This window comes from Notolabrus celidotus, chromosome 7 (genome assembly GCF_009762535.1).
Source record: "Notolabrus celidotus isolate fNotCel1 chromosome 7, fNotCel1.pri, whole genome shotgun sequence".
Taxonomy (NCBI): Eukaryota; Metazoa; Chordata; class Actinopteri; order Labriformes; family Labridae; genus Notolabrus; species Notolabrus celidotus.
In genome coordinates this window covers 26,050,766-26,069,366 of record NC_048278.1, presented here as the reverse complement: position 1 = coordinate 26,069,366, position 18,601 = coordinate 26,050,766, and the positions used below count along the sequence as shown (strand labels likewise).

Here is an 18,601-nt window from a genome sequence, read left to right as displayed (position 1 = left end):
TATTGTCTGTCTGTCGTTTATTTGCACTTGCACTGCTTGCACATGCCACATGAGAAACGAAATTTCGTTCAGCTGTATACTAGCTATCCAGAATGAATGACAATAAAGTTGAGTTGAGTTATTTTAGTATTTACTAATACACACTAAAGTAACACACTAAAAGTACTTAGGCAAAGTTTACATTTAAAAATAACTATTAAATCCTTTGATAATGAAAAGTGAAGCCAACAATATTAAGGAATGCCAGGTAACAAAATGGAAATACTCAATTAAGTACTTATGGAGTAAATGTACTTACAGAAGTTATATTGCACTACTGAGGATGACTGAAATAGGAGAATTTGAGATGCAACAACAACAAAAGCATATAGAGAGACATCAAAGGTGGTTTAGTACCTATAGGAAAGTTTATAAAAACAAAACAACAGATGACTTTTGAAGTCCAGCAAACTGCATACATTTAAGTGTTTCTTTAAAACATGTTTATCGTAGTAGATGATTTATATACTTGTAGTTGTTTTCAATATATTAATTAAACTGAATCACTTTGAAAACGAAAAAAATCTACTAGACTTTGTTTCTTGGCTGTTTAGAGAGGGTCTCAAAAAAAATCATCATGAACAATGCTTAGAGATAAAACTTTAAAAATAATCAACTCAAGATTTATAAACAACCAAAATCTAAATGTTGTCTTCATTTCAGAAAACAAACTGTTCAAAGGGGATTTGAACATGTTTCTTTATACCTTGTTGAAGACCCTGTGTAAAGTTAAATCACTGTGGGTTTTATTTCTCCACATCCCAGCCTACATGCAAGCTACCTGGTTGTTAAGGGTTCACCTAAGGACATATCCCAAACAAGTCCAAGCCAATCGTCTCTTTGTTTTGTCTGAAAAGTTCTGATCATTGGTTCATCATGAGGTAATCCTGCATGGCTACCGGCATGTACTCCATTCCCATAGAAAAGTCTGCCTAGGTTGGGGTCCTGACAGTGAGTGGCACCACCTCCCTCCATCCACAGCCGGGCAGAGAGAGAGGGGGGAGCTGCTGAGGGCAGGAACCATCTGAAACCTCCAGAGCACAGGAGAGCAGCCCGTGTTTTATCGACCGTGTAAACAGATGAACTAGCTCAGTTTCCAGAAACTTTATACTTACTATATATTTCTAGGTTGTTTTAAATCCGGATGGCTGAAGCCCGGCGTATAGAGGAGGGAGAGGGGGAACGGAGAGATCAGCGGGACGTCCGGAGCAGGAGCCAGACAACAGGTAGCATGTTTGGGGAAAGTACCAGTCGAGCTGCTCTGGTATAAAGAGAGTTTAGCCTACTAAACTGAATGAATATGACCTGTTTATTTGTTTCTACTTTTGACAATTTGATGACTTAATTAATGGCTTTAAATTGCCAGTTAAACTGAGTGTTGTGGTTATTTCAAAAGATAAGTTATTTGGAGTTTTCACTGATTTACTGCGAATTACGACGTCCATAAACAGCGCACCTTAATTTGCAAACTAAGCTCTAATGTTATAGAGAGAGGGGTAAATATTCTCAGTCATGATGTGAAAACATCAATCAATTTACAGTCCTGTTATTCAAGATTACTGCTTTATATCTGCACTATTAAAATATGTTAATAATAATAACTCAAATGTGTTTGAAATAAGGCAGCTAAATAAATGGTGGATAGCATTCCCATATAACATACAGGGGCGTATTAAAGCTACAGTAAGGAGTTTTAGCTGCTTATGAAAATGACTGAAATCAATACTTCTTCTTTTTATGAGTTACAAAAGAAAACAAGACCATCAGGGACTCGTTTGATTATTCCATTGTTCATTGGCCACTGTTTTTTAGGTTTATTATTTTCTATTTACTCACTTTCCAAATGGAAATAAGCATTTTATAGTTGATACTTAATACTTACCCGAGTCTAAGCTACACAGCTTTTGTGCTATCAGAAAATGCTGAAAAATAATACACTGTACACCTGTAGTACACAATATTATCAACCATACAGACAGCCCTATCAATTAAATTTGAATAGAGGGATGTTTTAGTACCCCTGCTTCTCCTTTAGGTGCTATGAAACACCATTTCTTTTGCAGCTTGAAGCAGAGAGGCTGGTTGTTTTGTTTTTGTCCTCTGGTTTAAAGTTAGAAGAAAACACTTTGGTTGAAAGTTTCTAATATATAGTCGAAGTTAAGACAAATGGTGGTTTGATGTCATTTTAATTTTTTGTTATATCATTGCTCCATAGTGAAAGTGTCATTATTTTACCAAGCAGCAGTTAATGTATTTTTTCAGTGAATGATAATGGTCTGTAACAGTACCCACAAGCCTTAAAAACATGCCTATTACTTTCTTACAGTGACCTCATTAACCTTTGCAGTCAACCACCTGGTGATTATGGGGACTTGTGCCCTCACGCCACTGAGAGATATGTCACTTAAGGCTGATAAAGAAGTTAATTCAGCTGTTTGTAGTCTAACTCACTTGAGTGACTTGTCACAATACCAGAATTTTAAACTTCAATACTTTTAACTTTTAAACAAAGAGTAATTCATTATGTTATGATTAAGGAGGAGTTTTTCCATGTGTTTTTCTTAGCAACACCTGGTGTGCAAACAATTACTTCATGAACTCCTCTGTGCCCTGCCCTGCCCAGCTATCTGCAGCCAATGTGCCAGCTCAGACAGCCCCATCCCAAACCAACCCCCCAACCACACCCTGTTCCCATCAGCTGTCTGGACGGGGACTTGTGTCAGTCTCTCGGGTCGAACTGGCTGCTGTGTCATGAACAAGCTTCACTTGTCTGCGCTCAGTGCTGGTTTTCATCCTTCAAGAACAGTATGTAAACATAATGTGTTCGATCAGCCATGCTTTGCATTGGCCCTCAGAAGTATGGATAAACAGCATCCACCTTTTCAGGTATTTTCCATTGTGAATCACCAGCTTGAACACCATATAATCTTCTCCTGCAGACACAGTGTTAGTCACTCACAACATCATAATATACAGTGTTTTTCAAGTGAGGACAAATCTCTACCGTACAGTCATCTTTGAACAACAACAAAAATGTTGTGGTCATCCCTTCATGGTCATATTGAATCAGCAGACTTGCCTCTGCCTGTTGGAAAACAACACTTTAGCATAAGTTGTAGAAAGACTTGAGCCAACATTTTATCAGACGAAGTTGTGGAGGATGTACTGTGAGACTTGGAGGCAGATTGTTTAGCTTTCTTCCCCTCTTTGTTGCCATGCGTTTCAGCAGCTGCTCCGTGACGGCTGCTGCTCTGCTGAGTAATGTCGGCATGTGTTCAAGTGAGAGCGCAGCTGTGAGGGGAAACTGTTCCCTGCTGACTTCAGCAGCTTTCTCTCCCATGTGTTTGTGGTGACTTTTCAGGTGATAATGACCCACAAATACCAAGAGATATATAAACAGTGATTAGAAGTGCAATCCATATCTTAAGCAGGGATTTACTGGGTTTGTCATCTGGCATGGATTTTCAATTTCTTAAAATTTCCAAAACTTCTTAACAAGCACGTTTAGCACAGATATTAACAATTGTTCTCTCAAAAAATGTGGGTCAGTGTTGTTGTTTTTTAGGTCAGTTGGTCTTTTGCTGGTTCGGAGATCTCAAAAACTGTTGAAAATATTGCAGTGATGTTTGGTCAACATATTCATGGTCATCACTGGATCATTTTAGGAATCTGCTGACTCTGAGTCTAGCTCCCCCAGCTGGTTGAATTCTGTGGTTCAGATTAAAACTTAATCAACATGTGCTTGATATGTTCCCTTAGCTTTCAAAATTCCCACAATCTCAGATGCATGTTAGCATGTTAGCAGAGATACTAAACTAAAATGACATTGTAAACACTACACCTGCTTTAAATATGCTTGTTAGCTTTGCCTAAGTTCATGGTACCATAGAGTGTATAAAACAAGAATATAGTCACAGTCATGTCGTCCACTGGTTTCTGAAGAGGCTTTATGAAGCCAAATGATGGTGGTCGCCATATTGGTAATTATGACTCAATCTTTCAGTTAACCCAGACATAAACAAAGAGGTGGAGTTGAAGCAGGCCTTTGGCGACCTGGCAAACAGCTTCAACCCACCAGCCTGTCAGCCAACTGAACCACGCCTGTAATCATGCAAATCTGTGCAGAAGTTTCAGTTGTCATATTTTGGATGGATGAGTTAGAACCTCCCCACTTTTCACTTCACTTCAACATGCACTGGAGATAGAAATGTTTCACTGTAGAAGTTATTACTCGTCACATACAACGTCACCTCAGAAATATGCCTTTTTACTTGGATTCATTTTTTGAGATCTTAAGTAACTTCTTAAAGTTTTGTAGTCTTGTAGCAGTCTTTGACTGTCTCCTGTTTTTATTTATTTTTTCATTTTGTTTAACTTTATTGATTCATTTCTTGACTTCTGTCTCTTGCTGGGACAGTTCTTGTGTATCATTCTCTTTTCCTGATCCACTGTTCTTATTTTATACCCTACTCTGCAGCATTCTCTAAATTGTACAAGTAATTTGAGCTGTACAAACCAGAGTTAAGGTGCTCTGTGTCTAAAGTTTTATTCCCGTATACAAACAATCTCTGACTTTATAATTTAGAACTATGGATGAAATCATTCATGTTACAGTTTATAATTAAAGTCGGCCTACTTTTACATGGATGCAAGTCACAAGTGGTACAGAAAGTGTATCCCTGTAACCTTTACTTTGAAAAAAAAAAAGACAGTGACAGCACAGTGTTGTGGGGCACAACCTTCACTTCCTGAATGACCGCATTCCAGTTCATTAGATTGGCCAGGTAAACACAGGAGAGCAGCAATAGAGCAAGGCCCTCCCTCTCCTTTCTGTTGTATGTGGGTGTGTGACTGCTGGCTTCAAGGCCTTTTGTCACTCTGACACTTTGCAGATGGACCAGGAGAGTGGAATTATACTGCTGATGCTGGAGATTTTATACTCAATCTTTTAACTCCTAACAGGTAGGGACATCAATGTTCCTTTGAAGGTAGCAGCATATCACACACATTGGTGAAAGTAGATTTATAAACAGACAGCTGTGCTGTTTTAGTCAGGATTATCACATTGTGAAGTAATGACATTGATACTTTGTCCTGTTGTTGGCTTCAACAGGTATTACCTACCAAGTAAAAGTGCCGCAGCTCTCTGTAGTTAAAGTGTAACATGAGGCAGTAGCGTGTTGTGTTGCTAACAGATAACGAGTAGCAGGTGTGACAGGTGGATTTGATGGGAAATGAGGTCATGGTTTCTAGTGACAGGCAATGACAACAATGCTGACTTCCAGCGCTGCATGGGTCTATAGCTTTAATATTCTGCTTTCATTACTGATACATGTCTACACGAGCTATTAACCAATAGATTGTGATGTGAATGTAGTTTTTTTGCTCCTTTACCATTACTTTTAGGCATGACAATAAGAACACTCTTAATGGGACAGGGAAGATGAGAACAGAGTGTATTGTATGTGTCAGAGGCAGCAAATAGCGAGGACCAGTTATTGTCTCATTGGTCTGAGTACCTACTGAATACCATTTTGAATGTATTATTTTCTATTCTCATAGACTTACATTTCATAGAGATCCCTCATAAAAGCCTTGTTCCACATCTTCAGACTATCGAGCATCACTCCTAAAGAATCATATTAACACGAGGGGTATCTGTGTACTATTCTGAGTGCATTTGTAGCACCCTCTGCTGAAAGACAAGACAGTGCAGTTAGACTTTTCAGAGTTTGGTCCATTTTTTTTGTACAGTTACAGTGCATACATTTTTATCCATCTGTTGATGTACTTTTTGTGAATTAGGTGCAATTAAAGACATGAAATGTGAAACTCTGAAAACAAGGAAATGTGAAATTTTCTTAGTATCAAGGAAGGAGGTTATTTTAGAATAACTGGTTCATCCAGATTTAATAATTGTTGCTTCCAGCTGGGTAAAGATCCAGCATGAGAGTAGTAACAACTACGGCTGTGACTTGAACGGAAAGTATGTAGTTTATGAAAGCTGACTTGACCGGTCAGTCTTCCTTTAAATTAATGCCCAACTTCTGAGTAAGTGCAGCCTGGCAGCTAATTACAGCCAATGATAATTATCAAAAGATGTAATATGTTTGGCATGCTGATCCATTTTCTCATGTTGCATCTCTTCTCAACTCCTGCTGCTGTTGCACACCTGAGGCCATTCAGCACAAGAAACACAGACCATCAGTTTTGCAAAATATAGGTAGCCTCTATTCAGACATCCACTCTCAGAGGTACCAACATTCATTATGATACTCTACTGGGCTTGTATTGTAGTAGATTATACATTTTTAAAGTAGAACCAAGACAGAACAGCCAGTTTTAGAAGCTGATTTTTTTCAGTATTCTGCAAGATCTTCACTTTTTCATTATAATTTTTGCCATCATGTGATTGGCACAGCTTTTATTTGCAAGTGAAACCCATTAGGTCAGGTGTCTGTATTTTTGAAACATTATCATCTCTGACAATAGAGGGCAATGCACTTTATTAAAAGTGTTACATGTCCTTAACTCCTCACTCATCATGGATGTTAAAACTTAAAAAGTGCCAAGGATGTGACCCTTACTACAACACTCCACTCATAAAACTCCGTTTCCTTCTGCAGATCGTCCCGAAAGAACAAAGGCAGATCATTTACATTTAAGGTATGTCACTTTTTCTTCACATGGGACAATTTCACTTTTGTTTTTGGTCTTGCTTGCAAAAGTTTCGGATCCACAAACGGTTATCAAGTTCCACATAATAAGTGTGCAGCTGGGAATGTGGGTTGACCCCTTTACCGCTCAGACGTTCTGTTAGGGAGGATGTGAATGGATCAATCATTGCGCTAATCCGTTCACACAGGCTCACAGACAGGTCAACACAGGGACGAATACGTCATGCTGCATTTTTAGATGGTGTTTACAAACGTTATAGAGATTAAGAAAATATGTCAGGGTTCCATAGACACAGGATGTATTTGCCTTCTTGTGTTTACAGCTCAGCTTATCAATAAAATAAACCACATGTACCATGTATTGTTGGGTCTTTTCCCCTGATAGTTTACATCATGCTCCTGCAGTCGGTCCTTAATGAGCAGGAAACGTGTTAATGATGCACCCGCCTCCACTGTCAGGAGAATTAGCTGTGGTGAAGAGACTGTTTTGCACAGAGTTGTTTGATCTTGACACCTTTAAAGGAAAAAAGTAAGGAAACAGGGATCCTGATAGCGATGTTGCTGGTGTCAAGCGATGAAATTGAAGGATTAGGAAGTAATCTTCAAAATTGAGTGATAAACAGCCAGAGGAGAGCAAATATGCTCAGCTCCTGTGTGAAGATAAGGTGATGTGCAGAACAGTTGTCTTTGTCGTGTGTTTACCTGGAATCAGGAGCTCTAAGTGAGCGCCATGTTGATTTAAGGTAGGTGGATTTAAACTTAGCACATGAAAAACAGCTGCAGGAATTTTATTTTTTGGCTATATACATTTGAAAGCTGTCAGATTTTGCAACATCATTGTTGAATGGTACTGGGGGCAAATCTTAACTTCATCCAAGCCTCCCTTAACGAAAACATTACGACATAAACTTTATTCCGGCTACTTCTGTTTGTGAAGTTGTTAACTTGAGAAAAAATAACAGTTTTCAGTTCATCCTGAAGTTCCCACAGCTCTTTCTACAAACCAGCACCCTGCACTGGCTCAGTGTACTCCCCTGTATCGTAGTTGAAAGTCAGTTGTTTCTTCAAAGTCTTCATCTTTGCATCACTCCAGAGTTAAACCACAGCATGCAGCATATAATATGACAATCCCCCGGGCTGCCTTTTTATCTGCTGAGTCACCAAAAAGGTATGAAGCAGCCTTTGTTCTGTGCGAGCCCCACACCTTAATGATCCCTGTCCTCTGCTCTGCTTTCTTTTCAGCCCAGGACCTCTGTCCTCTATAAGAGCTGCTATCAAAAGAAGTAAGTCTGAGGTGAACGTGAGACACATTTTGAGAGTACATGAAAACAGCAGAGGGAAGTTTTATTACTGTAGCTTATTAATCATTATGAGAGAATTTATAATGTTCTTTAACATTATTTTTTTCGCTCTGTAAATGTGACAATACAGTTACCGTTATATGATTTAAATGTATTTTGTTTCACCAAAAAATGATAAAAATGGTTTAGGAAAATTAAAATACTATGATCTGTCGTCCTCCAGCAAGATCAAACTCTCAGAGTGACCTCACCAGAGAAAGAAGGTAATGCAAACAACTTCTCCCAACATAGATTATTATAATTTATTTCTTTAGTGTTAAATTTTTTCTTGACTTTACAGTTTACTTCTCATTGATGTGGATTTAGAAATATATTTTGCCATCTAAGTTAAGAAATAAATTGATTTATTAATGAGCAATAACTGATCTGTAAGCTGAACTGAATGTGGGTGTATTTTGGTGATCCGAGTTGGTGCCATAAACATGTTTGGTTTGTATTTCAGGCGACCAGAGATCACAATCGTCTCAGCGGAGCCTTTAGCTTGTAGCAGTTGGTTTTCAGGAGCGTCTGTGGGTTTCCCTCCTCCTCTTCCTCCTCCTCCTCCTCCTCAGTCAGGCTGGTCTACAGGAATCCAGCCTGTTTCCCAGGTAGATCTTGTCTGACATATTCTGTTTAACTGATTGTTTATTTTTCTCATCACTGAACATTGCCTGGTACTTTGTATGGGTCTGCCCTGGTTCTCTGCTGTTTTGTAGCATCTGTTCTAAACCAATAAAACATGAAAAAAAACTTAGGCATAAAGTTTGAACAAGTCAAGAGCAAAGCTGAAGCCAGTATCTGAAAGTTTTGAGTAGACGTTGAATGGAATTTTTTTGGTTGCTATCAAGAAAATCTTGATTTAGTTCTAAAGCCTTCCTTCAATTTGCCATGAATCAGTCTTTTGAAGTAATTTGTTGGCAGAAATCTGTAGAATTATATGTGATGCGCAATAGAAATCCCTCAAATATACATGTAACGTGTCTATTTTAAAGTCTAGAATTTCACTTCTGTGAGTTAAATCTTTGGAGTATTTTCAGCACATTTCCTTCAGAGATAGAAAGATAAAACCGACACTTACAAACGAGTATTTTCAGCAGATGGAATAACCAAACTACCCTCAAATAAAGTCAGACAGCAGCTTTATGCTAAAAAATATCAGCCACTTAATCTCATCAATTTCCATATAAAATATCCTGAGGTCAGTATTAGGGTTCTGGAAACATTGTGCGAGGGTGTAAACGGCTCTCTTTTTCACGACTCAGCCTCCACCATCCTATGACCAGGTCATTGAAGAGAAAACCAAGGAAGAGCACGTTGTCAAGCCTACTGCGGCCCCCCGCAGGATCACCTGCACCACCACAAGCGCCACACAGACCGACCCTGTGAGGGAGGTCGCCTCAAACTCCAGGGGTGCTCCCAGGACAGAAGGGAAAAGACCTGCTGGTGAGACATGCAAGAATCAAAAGGGTTTTTGTCTAATTCTGCTCTGAAATTCAGTTCCCTTCATAATAATTTTGTTGTCTTTCAGGTAAAAATCCAAAAAAACCTCCAAGGCCGTCACTGCCGAAACCTTTAGATAAGGAACCAGATACTGAGTCTGATTTGAAAGTTGGAACAAATACTGAGGCACCTACAAGCACTGAGGGCCAAAGTGACTTCAATACAGATTTAAAGCAAACAGATTCCACACAAACACACACCAGATCTGTCATTGTACACTGGGATAACCCAAAAGAACATCCCTCTGCCCCTTCTGCTGAAACTACTCCCTCTTCTTCAGACTTGGGACACAGTCAACGCCCTGTTCCACTTCCTCGTACAAAAAAAGTGAACATTCTTGATACAGATGAGGTCAAAGTTCAGACTTTAGTCAAGCTCAGTGAAAGTTGTGGGGAAACTCAATCCGAAGAAGAAGAAGACTTCTCCTCAAATAAGTATTTACAGGAGTTATTGGAGGTTTTTAGTGCCGATAACGAGAGTGAGGAGATCTGTGGCATTGCTAATCAATCAGACGGGGCGTCACAAGGTGAAAATGCTGAAGGCGATATGAGCACCAACAGTCAACGCAACATCCGTGCCAGGATCCAGGCCTTTGAAAGCCAGGTTACTGTTGAGGAGGGAAATGCTGAACCAGCCAAACCAGAACCTATGCCCAGAAAAGCAGTCGTCAAACCTCCTGTTCTTGCTAAACCTTCTGTGGCTTTAAGACCTCAGTTTAACCTGAGTACTGAAGAAGACAATCAAAATGTCTCGACCGCAAACATCCCCCAGAGCCCAACACCAGCCCCCAGACCTCAGCCCCCAAAGAAACCTGTGGGACACTCTATTAAAGACGAACTAGAGACTCTACACAACAAGGCGGCCATCCCAAAGAGATCACGTCCGTCTGTACTGACCAGGTCTGAATGCATCTATGAGGACGAACCCATACCAGTTCTACCTCCGACACCGCCTGTCAAGCCTGTAAAAGAGCCTCTGAAGCCCAATCTCAATATAAACAATCACAACTCCTCCTCTATGACCAGAGAGAATATGTACGTGGAGAATCCAACAAGTGAGTAACATTCTGTTTGATGTTTTATACTATGTAAGACATAACTCATCTGTTTGATGACTTCAAAATATGAGGCTGGAAGATGAGAACTGACAGTATGACTTTGAGAAAATAAGATGAAACTGACACTAAGTGATATTCTACCTAGAAATTCAAAGGATAATTGCTACTGATTTTTGTTTCAACATGTTTGTAGAAAAAAATTGTCAAGAGGATTTTGTTTTTTTTTTGTTTTTTTTGTTTTTTTTTTTTTTTTCTATTAAATTAGAGAAAATAGATTATAGTACTGGATGTTCACAAGAAGAAGAACTTGGTATAAAGTTTTGAGACTGTCTAATTTTTTAGCACATTTCTCGTGCTCTTCTTTTCTTCTGAAGAAAAGTTAGATGATTTAAACAGATTCAATACTGATGCACATCATTCTCTGAGATGAAGCATCCTCTCTTACAACACACTCATTTGACTTCTAATATATAGCTATTCATGTAGAGACTGCTATTTTACAAGTGATATGCTAAAACCATTGATAGTTCATGAGCGGGCAGAGATGCTGCACAGGCATGCTAAACAGATGTAAACATGATTTCTTTAAATGAAACAGGACATAAATACTCATGAAAACAACCTTTATTTTATGTCAGTGCTTGTGTGTGGATCAAAGCTGTGAAAAAAAACAATTTATTTGTAAGGTCTGATGTTTTTGCAGGTGTATACAAACTCTGAAAAGGTTAGCTGTATCCCCATGCCTCCATTCTTTATGCTAAGTTAGGCCTACTGCCTTATGGATGTTGCTCCATACATAATTCATAAGGCATGAGACGAATACAGGATGCTAATAGTGTCATTAACCTATTTTCGAAAGGCAATAAGCCTGATATAATCTTAAAAGATTTAACAACAACAAACAAATAAACGAAAAACATGGATCATGAGCAAATATTGAAATGGATACTGGTTTGGATTGAAACTCCAAAAACTGTAAGTTTCTAAGTTATATACTTCCTGTTAACCTAAAAACAAAGCTTTACATTAACGTATCTTTCTGTTTAGATAATAACGCAGTCAAGCCTCAGCTCAGTGCAGACAGCAATGGAGGCTCTTTCACTCGACAAAGCTTAACAAGAAGACCAACCACCATCAGGGTCCCCAGCAAAGCGGATTCATGTGAGTCCATCTCCAATGTTATTGTTAATATTTTGTGTTTACTGTCATAATAAAAGTCAGTTGTTTGCTAGCATTACACTGTATTTGTACTTTAATGTTATTTAACATATTGTGCCTGTTTCTGTTAAAAACTTGTTGAAGCAAAGAGAGCTCTGTTGTTTTCAGTTTCAGAACAATTTCAGGACAACCCCCCTCCTCTCCCTGCTCAGAAACCTGTAGGCTACCTAAACAGCTCAGTGAACCACAACCAAAGCCGGGTACCGGTCCTCCCCATCCAGGTGGGACTTTCCATCATTCTGCAGGGTCACATACCTACAAACATTACAAATTAGCCCCAGGAACACCTCTGAAAAGTTTAAGATTTTCACAAATACATCTACTGAGTGCTTGTTTGTCTTTGTTCTTTCTAGCCTAGTGTATCTGCTGTTAGTTTATCTTTAGTATATATCTGTTATAAACTATGACTTGGTGCATTATGGCTTCAGAGTCCTTCTAAATCCGGTTTATCTTGTCTGTCAGCTGTTGGCTTACCTGCTTCTTTCCAGTGCTTTCCACAAACAAATAAGCTTTTCTATCATGAGGAACACATTTCCTGCTGTTGAGTTGAAGCTAGATATGGCTATGTTTTATAACCTGGTTTCCATGGTTTCCAGTGCTTTAGGCTGTGCATTTGTTGTAATTCTAATAAAAGTCCACATTTCAATTCTTCTGCAGCATTCGTTTCAATCCGGACCAGAGCCCTCCCTTCCACCACGGTGAGTGAAGAAGAAAATAATCTAGCAAATGATAGTGCACTGTAAAAATGATGCTCTATTTATCTTCATGATGGCGTTCCTCCTCAGGAGGCCAAGCACGAACAAACACCCCCCACCTCGCCCACCTCCAGCCAAAATAGGCCCAGGAAGGCCCCCCCCACCCAGCCTTCAGGGGGCAGGTCGATCCCACTCAGTATCATGGAACTTTTCGCCAAAACCCCATGATCATCAGCCCCACAGGAAAGGGCCTATCTTACCTCCAAGGCCCAACCCAGGCCACCGTCTCTACAACAACTACACAGTGAGAAATCCCGAATGTACAACTTGTGTCTGTTATCATGTTTAAAATACCTACTTAAAGAGCACCCGTTTCATTTTTGCTTTCTTTTCCAGCTACTACTTCCCCATGGGATTGCTTCCTTTGACTACAATGGGAGTAATACAGGAGAACTCTCGTTTCAGGTATCCTGACTACTGTTAACAGCTAAAAAGGCAATAATAGCACCAAATGCCTGTAAAAGGGCTTAACCTATAAGGGTGATACAGCAACAGTTGATACCTTGCTTGCTCTTTTTCCATAGAAAAATGAAGTGCTTCTGCTGCTAGAAGAAATAGATCACAATACATTTGAGTGCCAAGTTGGAGATGCTAAAGGCAGAGTCAACAAGGCTCGTATGAAGGTTATAACTCCACTGTCCTCCGTCTCACACATGCCCCCACCACAGGTAACATGCCTCCTCCATTAGTGAATATATGTCTCAGATATTTGAGACTTAACTTTGTGACCAGTGGACTTTAATGCATCAACCATTAAGCATATTTGTTCTCTCCCTGTAGAGTACAGGTTCAGGTGGATCTGGCCTGAAGGTGCAGGCTGTACATGACTTCAATCCAGGTAACTCACCAGCGAACAGCAGCTTATAGTGACTGAGAGATGCAGTAAGACACGCACATAACATTAACGTAAATGCTTTCCTGCCAAGTTTGACGAGAAGATTGATTCGACTGTAGCGAACATGTATTGTATTTATGAAATTGTCATGCACAACTGAGGTAGAGTTAGTGCCGTACTAGAGTAGGATGGCTAACTCAAAAGTGAAAAAATCTGTACAAACTAAACAATTAGAGGTAGTGTCACAATTTGTGAGCTTTAGAGGAGCTGAATTCTGGAGCTTTGGAGAAAGCCAAGCCAGCTTTGTCCTAGTGCTGGAAAGAGTAAGCAAATTAACCTAGCTAAGCAAAACTGGAAGCAGGAGGTTAGAGCTAAAACAGAAACATCTCTGTCAAAAGATAGAAATAAAGAAATACTCCCTTAAGCACACCAAGATACAGTGTGATAGTTAATAAGCTTTTAAGTTGTTAAATTGAGTATTTTGAAATGTTTGAAAGAGTCAAGCTAACTTTGTCCCTGTGCTTCCAGTTTTTATGTTGGAGCAAAGAAGCAAACTAGCTTAGCTTAGCAAAATTGGAAGCAGGGCGTAAAAGCTAAATACTGGCTCTGTTAAAACATTCAAATAAGACGAATACTCATTTAAAGCTGCTGTTGGTAGTTGTGATATAAACATCAGTTTGGAGAGAGATTTCGAATGTCAACACTACCACACCCCACCAGATTTCCCCTACTTCTCGTGCTTGTTCTAGGAGGAATTAGTGCCGGCTTCCCAGCCAATCAGGACAACCTAGTAGGGTCCACTACTTGACCAATCTGGACAGAGAGTCGAAGAGTAGCTCTGATTGGTTCGTGATAACGGGAACGAAGGGGAATAACAAGATTGCTTGATACAAAGGCATTGAAAAACACAGAGATTTGGCCATAATCTCAAATTACTTCAATTACTGATGAGTACCGATGGGTATTATGACTTTTTTTTTCAAACCCAGCTGAAAAAAAGAACCGTTTTTTTAACCCCATTCCTACCAACTGCACCTTTAAGTCCACCTAACAATATAAAAACAGAACTTTTAAGGTGTTGAATTCAGTATTTTAAACTTTTGAAAGAGTCATGCTAAATTTGTCACTGAGCTTCCAGTCTTTATGTTGGAGCAAGGAAGCACACTTAACTAGCCCAGCAAGACTGGTAGCATGCGGTAAAAGCAAATTTTAAAAATGGCTCTGTTGAAAAATTTGATCTAAAAGCACTAACTGAAGCCAATTAATAAAGCTGTTGGATATTAAGACACATATTGTTTTACACACTGTTTTAGGCAATAAATTGTATTCCCAAGGTGTCATGTCAATTAAATTTGAAATCTGTGATACATGCTGTCTAAAAAGAGACATTAAGGGGAAAAATATACAATAAATCTTTGTTCCTTAAATTTCTTTTTAAAAATCTGTTTTCTATTTTGAGACTCATTTAATGGTGCCATAAACAGCTACTGTGTTTACTGTGCACATACAGCTGGTCCAGGAGAACTGGGTCTGAGAGCAGGTGATGTTGTGACCATGGTGGAGCAGGTAGACAATCAGTGGTACAATGGCACCTGCAGAGGATCTACTGGTTTCTTTCCCATTAATCATGTCAAAGTCTTGGTAAGTGTACAACATTTAAATCCATTCCTGCAAAGCACTCATTCTTCTTTTGTTGACAACAAGGATTGTCATTAGAAACAACGATTTATTGAAGCTTATATTAAATAACTTATTTTTCATTTCTCCATTAGTCAAATTCACCAAAGCCTCCAAGGCCACAACCTGCAGCAGTCAGGTACTGTTTTACATCACTGTGGTTGTGCTAGGTTGTAGAAGCTACACTGATGATCGAATCTGATGTTTTAAATATTGTCTCCTCTTCATCAGTGGCCCGAGGTGCGTGGCCAGATTCGACTTTGACAGCGAGCAAAGTGATGAGCTGTCCTTCTCTGAAGGGGATATGATCCAGCTGAGTGAGTACTTTGGAGACGATTGGGCTCGGGGAAAGCTCGGCGCATCAAGCGGAATCTTCCCTCTAAACTTTGTGGAGATCATTGAAGATCTGCCTTCACTGCCAAGTCAGCAGTACAAAAAGCCCACACGGATACCTCTGCCAGGTAAGATGGAATCCATTCATTCTTTTTACTCTTAAGCCATTTAGCTAGACATTTTTATATTCATCATAAAATAAGAATATGTACACAAGACCAAAATGTTATTCTCTTGATCCTTGTATTGAAAGAAAAGGCAGGCTATGTTGAGCTTTGAAGGGCCTTTGTTCATCCTTTTTCCTTTGTGCTGGCTGGCATTTCCCTCAATGGCATGTGTGGAATTTGTGCTTCTGTTTTTGTTTCATTAAATAGCTGTTTACAAAAGACCTCTCTATGGTGAACTTAAATACACACAGCAACAAAGCCTAAAAGCAAGATTTTAGAAATACTATGGCCCAGAGTTGAAGTTGAACCTCCCAAAATCAATCCCAGTGTTTGTGTTGTTCTGTCTGAAGATCTCCAGAAAAATATTACAGTAAATTATTTTATCTGTAAGTCCATTTGTGAAATTTTAAGTGTTGTTTCAAAGGCTTCTTGTTCATCAGTTCAGGGAAGAAATACAGACTAGAAAAAGAATAAGGTATAACGATCATACAATTATTAAGCTATAGAGAGAACTCCCAAGTATTTAAAGTTGGACAAATTACAACTTACTGTGAACATATTAAAACATATACTTAATAACATGTGTCATGACATTTGTTCTAGTTTCATGTCCCCTGATTATAATAAGTTCCTTAAACTTCTTGTAACCTGTACACCTTTCTTTTCCATAGGCATGGTAGCTTCCCCGAATACACACCCTGAAGTTGCCAAACCTGCTCAGGTAACCCATATTTGTTTTAACAGAAGCATCTGAAGGAAGAGTCTGGTTTCGCAACAGACGGAATATGTTCTTAAAAAACAAATCAAAGTTCAGACTTTTTTTCTAGCCTTATATTTCACATCTGCTAAAAAAAAAAAAGTTTCATCACTGATAACTTGACCATCTCCTCTGTTGCTCCGCTCCCTCTTCAGGCATCTCCGTCCAGTGTGGAGTGGGTGGTGGCTTTGTATGACTTTGCCGGGAATTCAGAAGATGACCTCTCCTTTCAAACAGGCAACCGTATCCTGATCACTCAGCATGTGGACGCTGAGTGGAGCTGTGGCCGGCTCAACGGCAGAGAGGGCATTTTCCCCAGAGCTTTTGTTGAGAGCAGCACAGGTATGAAGCTCTGATGGCAACAGTTTGTTGATCTGACAGAACTACTGCATCAAGTGCATTAGTTGCTCCAGTTCTTCCCATCCTGTCTATTGTTTATCATGTCAGAGGTGCAAGAAGTGCTCTTATACTTTGACTATCAAGTCATTTATTAGCGTCGTTTTTTTTTCAACCTATGTAGGGTAATCGTTTTTTTCTAAGTCATACTTAAGGACTTTATAGTTTTAATTGATGAAATTGACTTAAAATTGTCTTCACTGTGTCTTATTAAGATAAAACAAATGTAGTCATAAAGAACGATTGATGAATCTTCTGTATATTTCAGCTAAAACTGACAGTTTGCTGAACTTTTCATTAATTATTAATTCAATCAAGCACCTCCTTCCACAGGCCCGCAGTCAGCCGATAACCAGCAGAGTGCTACTGATGGCAGCAGAGCCCGGGCTCTGTTTAACTTCACATCAGACTGTGAGGAGGAGCTCTCTCTGCAGGTACACTGATTTGGATTTTTTCAATTTAATTATATTGTTCAAAATCACAGACCAAAGAAGTCTACTAAGAGCTCTGCCATTCACGTCTTCCCTCTCTCTTAGGCTGGGGACATTGTAACCAATCTGGAGTCTGTTGATGAAGAATGGTTCATGGGTGAACTGAGAGGGAAAAGGGCTCTGGTCCCCAAGAACTATGTGAAAGTACTGTGAGAGGACCATGTTGCTTTCTCTACATCAAAGGAAAGAAGACACTGTTTCCTGGAATGGTCAGAACTGAAATAGAAAAACCAAGCATAGACTTTTTATTAGCTGTGGAACTGAACTCACACTGGAATGCAGTATTGCAGCTCCAAGCAGTATGACATTGTAATTTCACCTGCTGCCATAACTTATTATGGAATTATTGTATAACTGAACATGGTTATAGATCAATGAGTAATGCTGGCTGGAAAATAAATATACTTGATTTTGAAGTTTGAGTTTCTTTTTGATTTCTTTTTATATCTGTACAACAGCTCCATCTAGTGGCTTCTATGATTTTCTGGTATGGTTGATCAGTTCAAAAATCTCCAAATTGCATTTTGAACATAAGGTGGTTAAGAACTAAGTTTTTACCTTCCATTCAGCTTTGTGTAATAGTCAAATGGAATTGGGTTCACACTAGATGTCACAACCATAGACATAAAAAGTGGACGCCACATTGGGTGCTGGGGCCCAAGAAATATGGCCGCCATCTTGGTCCGGTCATCCTACCCATGATCCTACCTGTAAATGTAAACTGAAGCAGCAGACTTCAAGATGCCAGAGCACTGTGCGGCAAAATACCTATCATACATCACATATATCACATATCAGAATATTCTATGACTGTTAAGCCAATTATGAATATTAAAATATGCCAAACCATGTGTCCTGTGTCATACCTACATGTATGACGTTCGAAGAAAAAGAAAAAAACGCATGAAAATCAGTTTTGTATTCAGCGAGTTATGATTGATTAAATACGCTGACACCGAGTTGCGCCTGCCAAAACATATTACACTGAGTGGAGTGGGTGATCGGACCAAGATGGTGGCCCCACAACTCGTCAGCACCAATATCTAGTAGCGATGTGGTGTCTACTCTTATAGGTCTATGGTCACAACACCCCCAGATTTAAAAATAAAAATCAGTAGTTAAATATTTTCACATCCTGGTGCACAAGTTTCACCTGAATTACCAAATGTTGGAAACCCCTTCAGGGGACAACCTGCCATGCAAAGTTGAGGCTCTGCATTTGCACCAAACTTAATGCTCATACCAAACTAGATCAAGAACAGTGTACAAGTCATCAACTTGTCAACCAATTTAGACACTAAACACTAAGTATTAACATGTTGTACGACAGTATGAGGATGCAAAACAACCTCAGGAACT

General features: G+C 39.3%; 1 protein-coding gene across 1 annotated transcript; it reads left to right on the top strand.

Moving 5' to 3' along the window:
• Window positions 1-1,118: 1,118 nt before the first annotated feature.
• On the top strand, window positions 1,119-17,658 carry sh3d19 (SH3 domain containing 19). The gene is made up of 21 exons (XM_034688375.1): window positions 1,119-1,265; window positions 6,666-6,705; window positions 7,959-7,999; window positions 8,241-8,280; window positions 8,520-8,664; window positions 9,319-9,499; window positions 9,585-10,610; window positions 11,661-11,774; window positions 11,940-12,052; window positions 12,489-12,529; window positions 12,617-12,830; window positions 12,923-12,991; window positions 13,111-13,254; window positions 13,367-13,424; window positions 14,932-15,062; window positions 15,194-15,237; window positions 15,330-15,559; window positions 16,270-16,319; window positions 16,511-16,697; window positions 17,085-17,185; window positions 17,288-17,658. Exons 1-21 carry the CDS (start codon window positions 1,184-1,186, stop codon window positions 17,393-17,395), a joined length of 3,159 nt encoding a protein of 1,052 aa, XP_034544266.1. The 5' UTR covers window positions 1,119-1,183; the 3' UTR covers window positions 17,396-17,658.
• Window positions 17,659-18,601: the final 943 nt, after the last annotated feature.

Coding starts and splice junctions, on each gene's coding strand:
- sh3d19 (XM_034688375.1), top strand. CDS start 1,184: ATGGCTGAAGCCCGGCGTATAGAGGAGGGAGAGGGGGAACGGAGAGAT. Junction 8,665..9,318: donor GAATCCAGCCTGTTTCCCAG/GTAGATCTTGTC, acceptor TTCACGACTCAG/CCTCCACCATCCTATGACCA. Junction 17,186..17,287: donor AGGAGGAGCTCTCTCTGCAG/GTACACTGATTT, acceptor CCTCTCTCTTAG/GCTGGGGACATTGTAACCAA.